The sequence below is a fragment of the Canis lupus genome, chromosome 11 (genome assembly GCF_011100685.1).
Source record: "Canis lupus familiaris isolate Mischka breed German Shepherd chromosome 11, alternate assembly UU_Cfam_GSD_1.0, whole genome shotgun sequence".
In the NCBI taxonomy this organism is placed as follows: Eukaryota; Metazoa; Chordata; class Mammalia; order Carnivora; family Canidae; genus Canis; species Canis lupus.
This window is the reverse complement of record NC_049232.1, coordinates 26,492,340-26,510,749: the sequence shown is the minus strand read 5'-3', so window position 1 is coordinate 26,510,749 and position 18,410 is coordinate 26,492,340. Positions and strand designations below refer to the sequence as shown.

Below are 18,410 nucleotides of genomic sequence, written 5' to 3'. Positions count from 1 at the left end.
ACCTATCAGACGGGTTTATCGGGGTCCCAGTGACTTGGGTGAGGGAATGCAGTGAGGGGACAGGTGACTGGGGAGCCTGGCGGGGGGGTTGCTGCAGTGGTCGAGGTGCAGACTGTGGGAGCCCATGCTCCCCCCCCCGCCCCTCTCACTGCACCAGGGACAGGGTGGGGGGTGGTTGGTGTGACCAACACAGTACAATGAAAGGGAAGATTTATCACTTTTTTTGAGATCAGGTTTTTTAAAACAACCCTGTAGCTTCCATCTTGTTGCTGTTCTCTCTTCCGGGTGCCAGTCTCTCTGGATCATTCCTTGTGGGGAAAGCCAGCCGCCATGTTGTGAGCTCTATGGAAAGGCCCACGTGGCCTGGAGCCCGGGCCTTCTGCCAACACGGGGCAGCAGGAGCAGACTCCCTAGCCCGCCCAGGCCGCGGACACTGCAGCCTCAGGAGACTCCGAGTCAGAGCCTCCCGCTGAGCAGCTCCTGGATTCTTAGTCTTCAGAAACTGAGGTGAGGAGTGTCGCTTTAGCTTCTAAGTTCTGGGGCTATGTGTGTCACACGGAAATAACCGGACAGTGATGATGGCCTCGGCCAGGTAAGAGCAAACAGAAGTGTTAACAGCGGGTCCTGCCTACGTGTTCAAGGAATTGGACCGCTTAGGTGCGTGCTGGTAACGAAGGTGGAGAACTAGGAGGCAGAAGGGTCAAGGCCCGAGAGAAGCCAGCACTGACCGGATTCACAGCCTGGAGTCTGGTCGCCATCAGAATGGGCAGAGCCAGAGCCAGCCAGTGAACTGAGCCCCGGGAATGCTTGGACAAGTGGGGTGGGGGAGGGCGGCAGGAGAAAAGGAGGAGGAGAGGGGCACAGAGTGAGGAAGGCAGAGCCCAGAGTCTTGGGGTCCAGGAGTCAGGTGAGGGGCCATGGTGGGGGTGGAGAGGGAGTGTCCACCTGGGCCACCTGGATGGGGATGGTGGTGAGACCAGGAGCCACGCTGCCAGCCGTGGTGGATGGCAGAGAGCAGTAGGGACACAGCCGAGTAAAATGGGAGGACGAGGACACAAGGACCACACGGGTCTATTGAAGGCCCTGAGCTTCAGGAGGGGATGCACTAGAGACAGAAGGTTGGGGAGAGTTTGTGTGTTTACAGATGTCCCCATCACAGCTGTGAGCTGCTAGGACGACCCAGAAGAGGGGAGACGCCATGGAGACCTCATGGGTGCCGCCCACCGAGGTTCTGACCTACACTCGAGGCTCCAATATTGGGCGTTTCCAAAGAGGGCGAGGCCACAGGCCCGGGGGCTCCGAGGACGTGCAGCCATCTGCCTGGAGCCACAGGTGAGTGGTGCCAGCACCGCTGTCCTGGGGCAGACATACCAGAGGCCCAGGGCCCTGCAGACGCTGTAGGCAGGTCCAGGAAACGTTTGCTGTATGTAGAACCTGCCTCCACTGGAAGGCAAAGAAAACAATATTGCCTCTCAGACTTGGTTTCATAGTGGACTTTATTGGGGAAAGTTAGTGTAAAAAACATTCAAATTCATAAAATTTAAATAAGACAGTAAAATTATACCTTATAGCTATAGCCATCGCTGTCGTAATCAAAAATCAGGTAAAGTCTAAGTTACCGCCTAAGCAAACACTATTTTGTGAGGCTGGTGTTGCGAAGCCCGAGGCAGGAAACACTGCGATTATTAGAAGTGAGCCCAGTGATGAATTTACATTTGAAGCTGAGGAAAGGGAAGAAGCATGTTACGATCAGGGCATCACAACATTCTAGTCTGAAAAAAGCAACTTTATTAGGGTCATAAGGAGAGTAATCAGTTTTCCTGGTGATGCGTCACGTCTTACTGAGCTCCATGTGGTCTGTCCCTCCAAGCCCTTCCTTCTAAGGCACCCGGCTGGCTCCCCTTGGAACTCCTGCAGTCACCTGGCCCCAGTGGCCCCCCACCCATCGTGCACACTGAGACCTTGGTCAAGAGTGTCCCCTACCAGGTAATGTGGGTTTCTCTTTGGTTATGGAATTTTTCTTTAATTTTTACTTAAGCTTAAAAAAAATATAGTTAGAAATGTGCTCCTGAATTCCAAAAGTATTTTTGACTAATTTAAACACAAGTATATCCTGGCCAAATGCCCCACCGGGCCAGGTTTAAAATCTGTCCATGTCCCCATGGAATCTAACACGGTGTTGTGTTGAGCAGATACATCAGTGAGGAGCAGGGCCTGATCTCAGGAGCCCTGGGGTGGAGGCGGCGGGCGGGCGCGGTGGCCCTAGATGCTGTCCATGGCTTTGAACTCGCTCAGGGCCTGCACCGGGTTCACATGCTTCTTCTGTGACGCCCGTTTGATCTTGGTCTGTGTCTCATCCTGCTTCTCCCTCTTCACCAAGGGCTTCTTCTCGGGGGCCTTCATCTTCCAGGACACAGCCGGTAGGTTGAGGGAAGCCATGCCCTGAGATTTCTGGTATTTGGTAGAGGCCACGTAGGATGCCTTCACGGTCTGCACCACTGCATTCATCAGGTTCTTGGCGGCCTGGATCAGGGACATGGCACTGTCCACCTGCGAGGGACAGACAGGGCAGTGAGGAAGGCGCGGGGCCCGTGGCCGCGGTCCTGGTCAGCTCTCCCCACAGCCCCTGTTCTTATCCGGGAAAACGGGATACACCTGGTCCAGATATTTAGGAGGGTGCAGCACCCAAGCAACGTAAGGCGCCATTACCTTGCCTCCCCTCCCTCCAGAGTCTACTTGCTCTTAAAACCTGGAGAAAGGTCTGTCTCTGAGTGACGGAGGTGCATTGGCGAGGGGGATCCTACACAGAAAGTAGTTGTTTGGAAGGAAACCCCTGCAGGGCCCAGTGGAACCCAGAGCCAGTGTGAGAGAACAGAACCACGTGAGTGCTCTGGGGGCCCAGCTATGTTATCTTTGTAATTTCTGAACAGGTTCAAGTCCCCTTTGAGGGAAGGACAACAGAGAAATGAGAATACTTCCTCCCAGCGAGAGGACCCTTGGGGTCTCTCCACAGCACACGTCCCTGACATCAGGGTAGGCAGGATGTCTACGCAGCAGAGATGCGAGCACACGCCCGCCAGGCACCCATGCTCGTGGCTCAAACTTACCCCAGAGACGACGAGCTCCCCACCCAGGTTCTGCACCTCGGCCTTGACCTTGCTGCAGATGTTGAGCTGGTGGCAGTAGAGTGCGATGCGCTGCAGATAGGCCAGCAGGTCCTGCTTGCAGGCGGAGTCCGGGCACTGCCAGGAGAGCAGCAGGGATCAGCACACACCCCAGGCCCAAGGTTCCCCCACCCTGGGCAGGGCTCTCCCTGCCGGAGCAAAGCACAAGTGCTCTGGACTCCAGGGTGACCTCCCTCAAGTGTATCCACTGCCGCCCTGTGAGGCACTTCATGCACCGAGTGTAGGAGGCCGGGAGAGCGGCCTGGAGTCCAGAGGCTAGGAAAGAGCTGCGGGCCTGGGGGGACCACGTGTTAGGTGATCATCTACCCAGACCGTGCTGGCAGCTGAGGCAGCACGGAGCAGGGGACAGGAGTGGCTATCGAGGCACGGTCTGTGGGGAGCTGGGCCGAGCTGGTGATGGAAGCGGGGAGAAGACTGGGTGGTGTCAAGATAAACACGGCAGCAGACGTGCCTGCTCCTGGACTGCAGAGAGCAGAGCCAAGAGTGGCTTCTACCCCTTGGGACCGATTAGTTCAGTATGTGAGGATGTGCAGGAAACAGGGAGACAACAATGCTGCAGCCCCCAGGAGGATGGCAGGATACACACACCTGCCCCATAGACATGCTCTCAACGTACGCTGGGCTGGGCTCCTAAGACTTGTCAAAGAGGAATTCAGAAATCCTCACACATCGATGTGGGTACCAACCCAGCAGGGTGATAAGCCAAGCACATGTCTGGAGATGAGAGGAGCGCCATGCCCCAAGGAAAACAGGACGACGGTCAGCACCTTGGGATGCACCTGGCAGCCCTGCAGCGACCCCCACTCACGTGGTCTGCGATGGTCCGGCCGAGCTTGTCCATCCTGGATCCTGCCTCCGCAATCTTCTTGGCGGCGCTGATCACATCGGACGTGTTCTTGAGTGGTCCTTTCCCTCTGACAAAAGAGAGCAAAGATCACTGTGTGTGGCTGACGGTGAAGGGGAAGAAGGGGGCCGGCCGCGGAGCACAGGGTGGGCCGGCACCCAGGGGCGGCGCAGCTCACCGGGTGAAGTCCGTCATTTCCATCATGATCATGCACATCTGCTTGGCCAGCACGATGATGTCATTGCCGCTGTCATCCCACTTGGACACCTCAGCATCCAGCTTGCTTTTTTCTTCCTGGAAGCTGGCCACCTGTTCGGCAATCTTTGCTTTTTGCTCCTGGGGAAGCTGAGCCATGATCGCCTGAAACCCGAAGCACAAAGAGCTCTTAGGTGAGGAGAGTATGAAGCCCTCACAGCACATCAGCTGATGCAACCTGTGGCAGAGGTGGGATGATCTTTAATGGGCTTCATTTTGCCTAAAGGTCCATTTCTCCTCACTTTGAGCACAAGTTCACAGCAGCCTGAATTTCCAACCCATTTTCAAAAACAAGTTTCCATGTGGAGGAGAACACAGTGCGAGGGACAGAGAACAAATATGGAGGCTTCCAGATCAGGCCTGTACAGGGACGGAAGCCGCTTAATACCCTGTGAGTTCGTCTGCCTGCTGCTGTGGGGGATAGGACACGATCCCAGGGGTGGTGCATGGGCCCCTCTCTGGTGGGCCCCACCTTAGCTCCCTGACATGGCACCTCTGAACCCTCTCACAGCGCCCACCCCAAGGCCCACAGACTCCAGGCCGTGAGCCCCCTGCCACAGCTTCCCCAAGTGCTCGTGATGGAGAGGGGCCCAAAGCAAGGCTGCATTTGCTGTTCAAAATGATTTCTGAGGACTGGAAAAGGCTCCATGGAAATATTTCTTGGCATGCTCCCAAAAACATAAATGCTATTGATTGAAGATTTAATGACTCAAATGAATGCAATGGCTCTGAATGATTTTCTTGAATGTACCACTGTTATTTTTTTTTAACCCATGAATAATTAAATAGCTCATACCATGCTATCACTGAGATGGGCAAAGATAGCCATCTTTTTTGAATGTCACAATCCTTTTAACAAACATGGCATTGACCCGCCACTGGGCTCTCCTGACGCAGGGCCCTGTCATCAGCCAACGCCCCCAGGGCACAGCTGAGGCCGAGGGCCTGCTCCTGCTCCCGCCCTGCTCCTGGCTGCCATGTGCCACCCCCTGGGGTGAGCTCTATCCCGGTGCCAGGGAGACAAAGTGGGAACGCTGTGATCGATCCCAGAAAAGAAAAAGCCAAGCTCCTGGAGGCACAGGGACATGTTCCTTACCCGGGCGCTCTGACCAGCTATCAGCTGGTCATCTTCTGTCTGGACACTCGTCCGACTTCTGACATCGAAGTCTTCTGTCTCAAAGTCAGAGTCATCCAGTTCCTCGGGAGTCTGCCAGCAATATGGAGAGCACGAATCAGAAACACCCTAGGCCCTTGGGTCCAAAGTACAAACACCCAGAACTCTGGGTCTTCACATGAGCCATGTTCCAAGCAGCTGGGGCCAATCAGGTTAACATCAGCCATGATTCACTCGAGACCCGCCTCACTGACACACACGTGAGGCGTCCCAGGCTAGGCCCCCATCAGGACTTCCCAGAGGCTCGAGGAGCTTCAGCTTCTACGAGGGTCAGGACTCACCTGCACCCTACACAAAAGTGAGGCTCATCCTGGTGGGAAACGTACTGTATTGAAAAGACATTTTATCCAACATTAAGCAGATTCTTAGAACCTTCCCATGTGATGGCAAGAAGAAAATGAATGAAGGAAGTAATATTAGGCTTTCCCTTAGGACAATGCTTTGAAGAGAAGAAATAGGCAATGGATTTTCATGGACTTTTTTCTGCTTTACTTTTATCAATGTGAAAAGAACGTGGCAGGTAAGGTCTGAGTATGTCTCCAAGGTCCCGTTTCCAGTTCTAGCTCTCTAGCTTTAATTATGAAATAAAAATTCTTATTTCAAAAAAAAAAAAAATTCTTATTTCATACAACTTCCAGCCTCTCATGATTAGTGGCTGACTTGAAACCTGACGTTGTCTCCTGGAAGTTACTAGTAATGGGCAGTGGGCGGAACAGCTGGGGTTGGCTACTGGCCTGGCGGACCGGCCTGTGACAGAAGGGCAATGAGGCACATCCCCTATCTGTACCAGGATCTAATCCAAGGCGGGGCCCCAGGGCTTGCTGCAGGGCTCCCGTGAGAGGATGTGTGAGGAACATCTGGGCTGCCCAAGACTAAGCTTGTCTCTCAGTGACGTGAGGTAAGGACAGGGGGTCACGCCAGGCACCAGCAAGCCCTGGGGACACATGAGTGCAAGACCCGGAGTCTCTCTGACTTGGCGGCCACACACGACCCCACCGCTGGCCACTTTGGATCCCAGATCCCTGGTCACAGATACCTGCAGAGGGGCTTTCCCAGAGACATGCTGTCTTGTGAGAACCTGCTCTTGTGCCAGCCCTGCTGGCCCCGTCAGAGACCCAAGAACTATTCTTGCCAAGAGACCAGGTACCTCCTGTTCCTTCCTTTCTGCTGAGCATCTGTGTACCAGGGACCATACTGGGCCCTGGAGGTGCAGCACCGCTACTCCACTGTCGGGCCCTGTGTTGCCCACACCACAGCTCACTAGAACCACCAGCACCTCTGTTCTTCAGAGAAGATGAGGAGAGTCCAGGAGGGGCCGGGGCTCCAGAGTCTGCAAGCATGTCCCCTCGTTGTATACGCAGTGTCTGCCCGCCCAACCCCCCAAGATGTCAACCTCAGCACCAGTGACTCCTCTTTATCTTAAGGTCCCTTTTATTCCATTTCTAAGTGTCTAAGAAAAGGCTCTGGAGAAACAGGGCTGCGTCCATTACCAGCGATGGCATGCCCAGGGACCCCTTCATGGCACTGGGACAGGGCGGCCCATGTGACCAATCATTCTACCAAGCCAGCTTGCTTCTCAGGTACAAGTACAAAGAGATGGAGAAAGCAGAGCAATTTCCTGCCCCCGTGCAGCCAGGGAACCTGGGGCCTACAGGACAGCTGGCACCAACCAGGGCATGCACACTTCTCCTTCTGCCTCACCCGGGGGGCCCCGGCCCTCTTGCCCACACGTTTCTACGCTGCAGATGAAGTGGGTCCAGCCTCATGCAGCTGCCTTAGAAACGGCCCCTGTTTCCAGCTGATGAGCTGGGAGGATAAAAAGTGGGACAGGATCCCTGCCCACCCTGAGAGGTCTGTCTAGTAAACCGGGAAAGTGTAAACAACGTCTCCTGACCCCACCAGCCAGGCCGCACAGCCAGCAGTGCTCCCTGCAGCAGGCGGGCTCTGGCCCAGGCCCTTGGGACCCCCAGGTGGCCCCGGGGGACGGGGATGCACACTTCCTGCTCTCAGCTCCCAGAGCAACAGGCTCGTGCTCAGAAGACGATGTGAGACACCACATGCCAGGGGAGGGCAACTGGGAGACCCAGCCCTGGCACCCTGGGCCATATTACGGGGGTGGTGTCCGTGGCTTCTCAAAACCCTTGTATTTACGCCACCTGGGAGGGCTGCTGGGTATTCCCTCCCATAGGTCAGAGAAAATGGGTCATGTGGGGCCCAGAACAGAGAAGGCACATCAGGGGAGCTTGAGCAAGGGCTGCCACAGGCACTCCTCCTCACCCCAAGGATACAGAGGCTCTGGGATCTCCCACCACTGTCAAGGACAGGGGCGTCCATGCAAAGGATGGCTTCAACCTGCATGAAGGAAACACTCCCTTCTCAGAAAATAACTGAAGAGGCTTCACTGTGGGTTCCCTGTCGCACACCACAGTCTGCCTATCTGTGGGGAATCTATGCCTGAAACTAAATTATCAAAGCCAACTCATCCTAGCTCCCTGTCTTCGCCCAAGTTTGGGCTCTAACTTGCAACTAAAAGTCATTTTAGACAACATAATTAAATATATCTCATTCTAACAGCTTTTAGATTCATGGTTTTAATATACTGCCACCGCATCTGCTGAGTTCCAGAATGATGCATTGCTCGAGTTTAGCAAACGATAAGAAAGAAGCTGTTAAAACGTCTGAAATGCAGTTACTCACCCTTATCATCAACACCGCTTTCCTGATGTCCCGGATGCCGTCGTACACGAGGCGGGAGGCATCGATAAACTCATTCTCATCCATGGGCTGGGCTGGATCCGAGCTGAGGGCTTCCACAGCCGCCTCCACTTGCTCGGTAAAACGTGGCATGACTGTGGAGAAAGAGGCACGGCAGGTCCAGCTGGCCCAGCAGACAGCATTACTCTACCTGCCCCCCAAATCCCTCAAGGAGACAGAGGAAGCCAGGTGCATGATGAAGAGCCTGTGCCTCCAACCCATGTGAAGAGTATTTACAGTTGAAATAAACTAAATGCCATATTTTACCAAGACTCAAATCATCTTTGTCTCTGACCAGATTTTACAGTATTGGATTTGGATGGGAGAGACATGAAGTGAGAAAAATTGGAGGCCCTGCTTAAAACTAGGACCGTCCTTAATTTAGTATTTATTCACTAAAAAGAGACTTAACTCAGAAGTTCATCTTTAATAGTATGTTCAGAATTAATCCCATAATTAGCTGGGGACACATGTGAAAGGAAAGTTGTCAAAGCCTTATAATTTGGCTCATCAACTTCTCAGTCTGACATTCACCCTGACATTACTGTATGAAAGCCTGAGCTACATCCTGATCTCGTCCTTCCTACCACGAGGGCCTGCACTCACAGGGTGGACATGTGTGTGTGGGGAGTACCAAAAAGGGAGGGAGTCCCCAAACCTGTGTTGGAGAGCAGCTTCGTGGCTTCCAGGACCTTCTCCGTGTAGACCCCTGGCTCATAGTTGTCCATCTCTGAAGTGACTACATGAATGACCCGAGCAGCCCGTCCTCGAATTGCACCAGCTGTGCGGTCCAGACCATCCACATCTTTCTCTTGGAGAGCAATGACGCATTTGTTCACATCTTCCAAAATGTGATTCTCTAAATAACAAACAAAAAGCCGAATAAGGGAAAGGGCATTCCACTAGAAGGGGGACAATGGTACGCTGGCATCTACTGCTCACCGAGTGCTCATTTTGTGCCAGCTGCAGAGCCAAAGCTTCCCATGTATCATTTCACTGAAGACCAGACTAACCACTTAATTAACTGTCCCACAGAAACTCAACCCATAATCACCTCCAAGGATAATAATCCTCAATTCCAAGTTTATAGAGAGAGAGAGGAAGTGATCAAGAGATCTTTAAAGTACAGTTGTTCTGTAAGCCAGGCAGAAAATTCAGATCGCAGAGACCTTGGTAACTTCTCTCTTCTTTAAATAATTTCACTAGCCTTATGTCCAAAACAAAGTCTTAAATAGAAGAAAGGGTTCATTATAAGTCTCTATCCTTCCAGTCCTTTGCCCTTCCCTCTAGTAGATGCCAGTACTCAGACAATTTGCCAAGAAGCCAGGACAGCCCTGGGGTAGAAGGTGCTAGAAAGCAGAATGAAGCCACCCCTGGAGGGCACCAAGGGAGCCTCCCTGATACAAAAACATTTAGTATCCCTTTCATGGGTGGCCATGGGCCTACTGTGGTATTTGCAAAGACCCTTGAATTGTGTTAAGCTGACAGGTGGCTCCTACCAATCAGAGAAATGGATGTGGACGACCCACCAAAATTATTTTTCCTCAAAGCAAAATGCTTGACACTAGAGTTTGGGAACGTCAGAGTAAAGAGCTTCTGCTTCATCTGTAATTACAGCAAAGTAGAAGCAACTAAAATATCCAAGGGCAGAGTACGTAATAAATTATGGGCACTATACAGCCACTAAAATGGATGATGTCCATCTGTAACAGCTGAGCCAGGATGGTCCAGGCAACTGTTCTCACTCACCCAGAAATACAGGGACCACCAGCAGACAGCCCAGATAACAGGGCTGCTCAGACTATGGGGTGGGTGCAGAGTGACATAAAGGAAAGCCCCATAATCATCTGGCCATTCCTGCTCAAACAAAAAATGAGATGTAGGCCGCCTGGATGGCTCAGTCAGCTGGGCAGCTGCCTTCAGCACAGGTCATGATCTTGGAGCTCTGGGATCAACTCCTGCATCAGGCTCCCTGCTCAGTGGGGAGCCCTGCTTCTCTCTCTCCCTCTGCTCATTCTCATAAACAAATACATACATACATAAATACATAAATAAAATCTTAAAAAAGAAAAAAAAAAAGACGTAGTAACTTGTAGAAGACATGCTCCCTTGCCTAAGCCAACAGGTGATTTCTTTGCCAGCCCTGGCCACCATAGACATCGGCGTGTCATTATTCTGGACTGCCTCCTGATTGAATCCACTTCTAAAACCCAATTACCCTTCCCCTGCAACCTCTGCTAACATAGTCAAGTGATAGGTGACAGTGTCTAGAAGGGAGATAGCAGATAGCGTGACCTCTTAAGATACTCCCAACAAGACAGGGGTCCTGGTGCTATTTCCTTTCATGTCCAAGGGAGCCAGAGGCAAGTGGTACTCAGCATATCCAGCAAAGAACAGAGCACCACAATGCCCTGCCTCTGGGCTTCAGAATCCCCTGCAGGCCCCAAGAACCAAAGCCTTCCTCTCTGTAGTTCCCAAGAGACTGTAGGCAGGGGCTCCCTAAGGGTCTCTCTGTTCTGAGACCACTGGTATAATAGAATAAGATGAAAAAAATCACTACGAGAAGTAACAACGTGAAAGAACTGAAGAGATTTGGCAAAAACATGTTTCCTCTAAAATTAAACACACCCTCCCATACGATCCAGGAGTCACACTTCTTGGTATTTATACAAAGGAGCTGAAAACTCCTGTCCACATAAAAACCTGCACATGGGTGTTTAGGACAGCTTTGTTCATAACTGCCAAAACTTGAAAGCACCCAAGATGTCCTTCAGTGGGTGAATGGGGAAAATAAGATACATCCAGACCATGGGATATTGTTCAGCATTGACAAGAAATGAGCGATGAAGCCAAGAAAAGACATGGAGACACGTTCACTGCATATTATTAAATGAAAGAAGCCAACCTGAAAGGCTACACACACTATAATTCCAACTATATAACATTCTGAAAAATGTTAAAACTATGGAGACAGTAAAAAAATATCAGGAACTGGAGGTGGGGAGGGAAAAACAGGCAGAGTACAGAGGATTTTTAGGGCAGTGAATACTGTATACGACACCATAATGATGGATACATTTATCCAAATCCACGGAAAGTACACCAACCGAGAATGAACAGTAATGTACATCATGGGCTTTGGGTGATAATAATGTATAGGTTCATCAATGGTCCTAAACGCGCTACTACAGTGGGGGATGCTAATGATGGGGAAGGCTGTGAATGTGTGGGGTCATGGACAGATGGAAAATCTCTATCCTCCACTTAATTTTGCTGTGAGCTTAAAATTGCTCCAAAAGTTATTTCTTTTCTTTAAATAAATTAAAATATTTCCAATGAAAGCCAAAATTTCCTATTACAGAAGGGAAAAATGAGTTACCACAGTAAGTAGCTAAGAAGACCCTAGTTTTGAGTCTACTAATTAAAAAATTAGAGGGGACTTGCTAGGGTTTCCATCATTGTACTATTAACAGAAAAAACAGATCAAACTTTTTACATAAACAAATTTCAGAGGAGGATATGTGAACCAACCACAGGAATAAATGAGTGGGGAGGCCACTGGAGGCATCATTTATATACATACTCTCTACATAATTAATGTAAACTGAACAGACTGGGATTGAGCCTGTGCACCATACCAGCCTGCGGGGTAAGAACTGCTGCGTTTGCTAATACCTAACACATTTTACATTTGTATTTCCTATCAAAGAAAGGAAAGTAGAAGGATGGAAAGGAACGAAAAAGAAGGAAAAAGGAGTCCTCACTAAACCATGGACCAATGTTTTCTCATAATACTGATTTTAAAACTCATCCTGTTTTAGGATTCTTAGTACAGGGCAGGAAGCACATCTTAGAATCAATGAAGCATGGCATTCTTTTTTGTTCATGAGACAAAGCAGCCTGAACTTCCACCAAGGATTTGTTAACCTGCGTCTAGACACCTATGTTTTTAAAATCGATCTTGACTTTCTTGAATTCAAACTGGCTTTCCTCCAGTGAGCCTAAACCAGGGAAGGATTTGCCATGCTTCAGCACCAAAGGAAGGCTTCTATTTTGGGAAGCTGACTAAATAGTCTCTACAGTCACTGCACAGCTGTCTCTAGGAAAGCCCCATCCAGCTGTGGCTACCATATACCCAGGACACAAGCACCGATTCTGCTCTCTGCACTTGGGCCCCTTAGCAGAAATGAGTTTGCAGTGGACATGGACAAACATGGGAGGGTTGGAGGTACCTACGCTACCTTAAACCATAAATTCCTTTAGCTTTAATTGACTTTTCAAGGAAACTCAGCAGGGGTCCATTATGGGTAGAAAAACCAATCTGTACCCCATTAAAGACTCTGTTCAACACTGGAGGTGCCTCTAAGTGGAAAAAAAATCCACAGATACAGTCTATTTAGTAAGGATCATATTATGGACACTATTCTGTTTTTCTTTTTTAAGATTTATTTATTTATTATTTATATGAGAGAGAGAGAGAGAGAGAGAGAGAGAGAGAGAGAGAGAGAGGCAGAGACACAGGAGGAAGGAGAAGCAGGCTCCATGCTAGGACCCTGACGCAGGACTCGACCCCAGGACTCCAAGATTGCATCCCGGGCCAAAGGCAGGCGCCAAACCGCTGAGCCACCCAGGGATCCCTATTCTATGTTTTTCATTTCAAAATCTTTCTAGGCCAGCCTTCAACTATCTACCTCATTCTTTTTGATGGCTGCAAAGTACCCTACTGAATAGACAGAGGTACCATAATTTACTTATCTAGTCTTGTCTTAGACGTTTTGATTGACATGAACACCCTTGTACAGGTATTTTGGGAAACATCTGTGTACATATCCCTGGAGAAAATTTCTAGCAATAGGATTACCAAGTCAGAGGGCATACATGTTTAAAGTAGATATGTGGTGCCTAATTGCCCTCCAGGATCTGAGCCAACTGGCATTCTTCAGAAAGGCTGCATGAACTCATACTTTAATCCACAATGGATAACAGGGCCCATTCTGTGTACCCTTTGCTTCTGGCTATCTCTATCTCTACCAATGTATACTTATGCAGACATAAGAGATGATAATCTGTAACAGGAAACATACTGAGTCACTGACATTTACCCTGTTATAGACTAGCCATTTGGGAAACAAACAAAAAAAACAAACCAGGGGTGCCCAGGAAGCTCAACTGGCTAAGCCTCAGATTCTTGGTTTTGGCTGAGGCCATGAGCTCAGAGTCCTGGATTGAGCCGCGTGCTGGGCTCCGTGCACAGTGTGGAGTGTGCCTGAGATTCTCTCCCCCTGCCACTCCCCCATGCTCCTACACTTGCTCTCTAAAATAAATAAAATCTTTTAAAAATTTAAAAAAAAAAAATCACCATTAATTCATGAGGAAGCCAGAACATGTAGGTATTAACTATCTTGTACAAGGTCACATAGCTAGTGGGCATGGGAAATTAAAACCCAACTTCACCACTGCCTTATCTTCAGTTTCATAGGTATTTTGCTCTTAAAAACAAACAAACAAAAAATTGATATAGTAATCCTTTTATTTAACGGCCTTCCGTTAAAAATAATGACCTTGCAATCAGACCAAATTCTTTGAGCACACTGACACTTAATGAAGAAGTACAAATTACCAATCTTAGTTAGGTGTTGCCCTAAAGTATCTAATACAGTATACTATTTGTTTCCAAGAGCATGTGGTAAAGAACTATAATAACCCCAATCAGAACCACTTTAACCAAATACTTGAATTTAAGGGGGTAAGAAAAGGAACTAAAACTTCCACATGTAAGCAGAATAAATGCACAAGAAAGTAAACTGCATTTCCATGGAAAATGTTTATCAAATACAATTCAAATGAAATTCAGCCTTTATCACTTTGATAAATTTCAAACTCCTGTCCTTAAGGATCAGTCAATATAAATATACTCAGGATTTGCTGAATGCACTCTACCATCTTACCCATTTCCAATATTTACAAGGGACATTTTGAATAGAACTAGGTGAAAAGGAGCCCCCGCTCCCTCTTCCCTGGAGGTGGCCTGCATGACCCTCTCTTTCAAGTGCCACTGTCTCATATTTCATATACAGCAACCCAAGTTTCCCTTGCCCTACAGCCTCAAGAAATGCTTTGTGGCTTCACCATATACACAAAATGACCATTACTTACTTTACTTACTTACTTACCCAGGGATCCCTGACCATTACTTTTTGAGCACAAATTTAGATAGGACTTGTGACAAGTATGGGAGAACTTTGGGAACCAAGGGGACCAAATACCCAGGAACAATAGCAAGAAAGCAGTCCTATCCCTAAAAAATGGGTTCTCACTGGAACTCAGTGAACAGGCTACAGTGAACGTCTAAGCACCATGGACTCCAAGGATCTGATGGTGGAAAATCACTAGTGCAAATGTTCCATAAAATCTATCACACTGCTGGAGGTACCAGAATACAATACAACTACTCTAGGGAGTCTAGCTGCTTCTTTAATCTGCACTTAGCAAGGATTTATGAAGCCCACCAAGCCGAAGCCAGACTCTGTGCTGGGCACATGCCTGGCAGCCCCTTACTCAGAAAATGCCTATTTCCTTGATAGAACTACCAAAGCATCAGCGTGCCACAGGGCAAGGAGAAAATGGCAAGGGGGGCAGATTAGAATGAGGACGAGATGTGGCTTTTTGCCTAAAGGCTGCCCACTAACGCAGATCGACATCTACTCTCCAATCCATGGTGCACAACTAGTGATGCTAAGGACTGCATGCCACTGGGGCCTGCCCAGTTCAAAGCAGGTTCCTCATGATGAGAGCCAGTCGCTTCCCTAGCAAGGCTGTATCGGGTGAGGTGGGAAGATGTCCCTAGTCACCCCACACAGAAAGTGCTAAAAGCTCCCATAGGTGAGGCAGGTATGTGAGGATATAAACGAGTGTGAATGCTAAAAACTAACTGGTCCATCAAGCAGAACTCTGCAAAGGCATCTAGTTGTCTCCTTCTTCATCCCATGCCCCTATAAAGCATAATGTAAGAGAGTCAGAAGAATTATAAATAATAGCCTGGCCCTGTTAATCATTTAACTGCTTGACTCTGCTAAGCAAGCCTAGGGTAGACCTCTAAAATTCAGATACTCTGAAACCACCACCATGTTCTGACAGAAATGTTCCATGTGTTTGCTAAATAGAAACTGTCTAAACTCATTCAATCGAGTCAACCCTTACACACTCCTACATTTGTATAAAAACTGAACATACTCACCAGATAAAAGCATATCTGTTAAAGAATTTGTCTTCTCTTTGCCATGCTATTGTTTTATATCCTATACCCTAAAGATACTGCCTGGATCCCACTAAATGCTACTGTAGAATCCTTTTTGTTCTCCAATTTGAAGACTGTTGCAGGAGGACATTTGATTCTATTACATTTTATTTTGCTGTAAGAAGGACTGAAAATCCCTTGAGACCAAACTTGAGCTATACCCAACCCAATCATAAGAAGTGTAGGAATGTAGTCTCTTCTCTCCAGAGGGGGCTTTACGTTTAGATTTCAGATTTTGTTGTTTGCTTAAAAGTGTGCTGTGAAGGTGGAATGTTGTTCTCTAAACCTATGAAAAAGAGTAACTCAGTACTTCATTGGGAAAAACAACAGAAGGCCAAGATTTCCCAAAAAAGCCATTGCTGCATTTTTGGCACCTGCAAAGATGTGCTTGCAAATGGGTTTTTTGTTTTAAAGTACCAGCACCTGCAATTTGGCAGTCCTGCAGGAGCGTGGTTCATCCCCTCTCTCTGCAGTTTATGGATTGCCTGCTCCCCACTCTCATGTACAGCCACAGCTACCAAGCTCAGGGAGAACAGGCAGAGACAGGAGGACACTGGCATGCGGAGCACACTATCATCCTATATACAGGTAATTGCTGGAGGACTGTGCTATGCATGTATTTAAGCCCTGCTTCTCTTTCAAGCCCCATTGAAACTCACATCTCCCATGTTCCAGCCTGTGTTACCTGGGGTGACAGGCAAATTTGAGTCCTCCAAGTACCCAGCCACTGACTGCCCACAGCCACCAGCCACAGGAAGCCTGGCACCTCCAGAAAACGAGCAGTGCAGCTAAGGGCAGCAGAGGCCCTGTTAAATGAAGAATGCATTTCTACTTGCTCAACTTGAAGGGGATGGATTGAAATTTATCTCTGTGTGATAAACAGTGAATTGCAGTTGACAGACATTTTCTATATGAATGCAATTTACTATGTCATTACCAGTTTATGTTTATATAATGAAATCAACTGTTTTTGTGAGGTGAATTACCCAGATTTATTTTTTGCAAGTTCATAATTAAATGGCACTTAAATATTTCCTCTCTGTTTTCTGTCTGTCATGGTGCAGTTAAACTATGATCATTTCTGAGAAAGAAAGGAAGCAGCTTTCCAAGAAGTGGGGGGGTGGGGGGTGGGTAAAAAAAAGAACTAAAGGTGATGGTGTTATGAATCCCTTCTCCTAAGTTTCACAAGCTCCTAACAAATACAGCCTCTCCCAGGACCCAGGTCAATGTGTTTTCTAAATACAATATCAGCAAAAGGGCTGGGTGGTGACGGTGCCATACAGGTAACAGCTGAGTTGCAAAATCTTAACTCTACACGAACAGGGCAAAAATGCCAGCCAGCTTTCTAATTCCTGCTTCTAAGATCAAGACTAGCCCCAATTCCCACTTCACAGGAGTGCTAGTTTGTTGTTGTTTTTTAATTAAAATGAAAAGCATCACAATATCATTGCTAGAATAATTTATCTGCTCAGACTAGGGGGCGTTTTGATTGTCCATTATTGTGACAAAAGTAATTTTGCACATTCTCACATGCTTCTCTGGAGAACCAGCTCATTACCTGAGACAGCCAAGAAGTCATCAATGGAAGTAATGTCATCGACAGCATCTGTGAGAACACGAACTTGTTTTTCCCACTGTTCTTTAAAAAGATCCATGTTCTCTTGGGCCAGTTTACTCTGTGGTTTTGCTGCTAAAGCCAGTGCAGCATTGATAACCTGCAAAGATATTGAAGTTTCATGTTTACACTTTCAGAGTCAGGAAAATAAAGTATGTGGAACACTTTGGGCAGTAGAGTGGCTGCGGCTTTGTCTCACACGTGTACCAATCACCAGCACCGGTGACACCGCATGTTCCACCACAACACTCACAAAGATGGAAGAGATAAGTGTTAGACAATAGGCTGTAAGTGTGAGCGTAAAGGAAAGACACTGGAAATGCACATATGTAGTGAAACAAACTAATAAAACTATCTCTGTTCTCTCCACTCTGTGATGGCAACTCTTTAAAATTTTTGACACTGTATTCAGGCTTTTTTCAAGTTTGTTTGTTGGGGGGGGGGGGCGGGGGGCGCGGGCAGAGACACAGGCAGAGGGAGAAGCCTGACATGGGACTCTATCCCGGGTCTTCAGGATCACACCCTGGGCTGAAGGTGGCGCTAAACTGCTAAGCCACCCAGGCTGCCCCAGGCTTTTTTCTATACACAAATGTATGTTAAGTATGTATGTCACACTATCTTGTTTCTTCTTTTAAGTACTTCTCCATATCATTAAATACAGGTTAAAAACATTGTTTCTTATTACATCCTATGGATGTACATTGCAATTTTCCTATTACACAATTTCTAGGTTTGATTCAGTTATCCACCATTCCTAATTACCTTGTGATGAACATCTGGTATGTCAGATTCTGCACAGCAACTGTAAAATTTGTTAAGTTTAAAAAGTAATTCTAGGGGTGACTGAGGGGCTCAGTCAGTTAAGCATCCAACTCTTGATTTCAGCACAGGTCATGATCTCAGGATTGTGAGATTGAGCTCCACGTCGATCCCACAGAGCATGGAGCCTCCTTAAGATTCTCTCTTTCCCTCTGCCTCCCACCCCCGTCATTCATACATGCTCTCTCTAAAAAATAAGCAATAAAATAAAAAGTACTCTGTAAAAACAAAACAACAAAAATCAACCAAAACGTACTCAGCTTTATGGAGATATAATTCATATGCCAAAAATTTCACCCATTTAAGCCACACAATTCAACAGTTCTTGGAATATTCACAGTTGTGAACCATCACCACAGAAATTTTTGGAACATTTAGAACATTTTCATCACTCCAAAAACAAATCCTATATCCACCATCGGTCATTCCCATCTCCCTCAACATTCCTTAAACCGACCTACTGGCAA

The 18,410-nt window shown here is 48.0% G+C and overlaps 1 protein-coding gene and 1 long non-coding RNA gene across 2 annotated transcripts in view; one reads left to right on the top strand and one right to left on the bottom strand.

Annotated features, from left to right (window-relative positions):
• Positions 1–1,478: 1,478 nt before the first annotated feature.
• Positions 1,479–18,410, bottom strand: part of CTNNA1 (catenin alpha 1) — a 186,080-nt gene continuing 169,148 nt past the window's right edge. The window contains exons 11-18 of the mRNA XM_038552316.1: positions 17,068–17,224; positions 8,871–9,071; positions 8,156–8,307; positions 5,381–5,491; positions 4,208–4,389; positions 3,994–4,099; positions 3,108–3,242; positions 1,479–2,550 (exon numbers count right to left, since the gene is read on the bottom strand). Of these exons, the coding sequence (XP_038408244.1) occupies positions 2,263–2,550; positions 3,108–3,242; positions 3,994–4,099; positions 4,208–4,389; positions 5,381–5,491; positions 8,156–8,307; positions 8,871–9,071; positions 17,068–17,224 (1,332 nt within the window). The 3' untranslated portion in view covers positions 1,479–2,262. The remainder of the gene's footprint in view (positions 2,551–3,107; positions 3,243–3,993; positions 4,100–4,207; positions 4,390–5,380; positions 5,492–8,155; positions 8,308–8,870; positions 9,072–17,067; positions 17,225–18,410) is intronic.
• LOC119873903 lies at positions 12,855–16,542 on the top strand. Its single transcript, XR_005366730.1, has 2 exons — positions 12,855–16,097; positions 16,185–16,542. It is a non-coding gene; the product is annotated as an uncharacterized LOC119873903 (long non-coding RNA).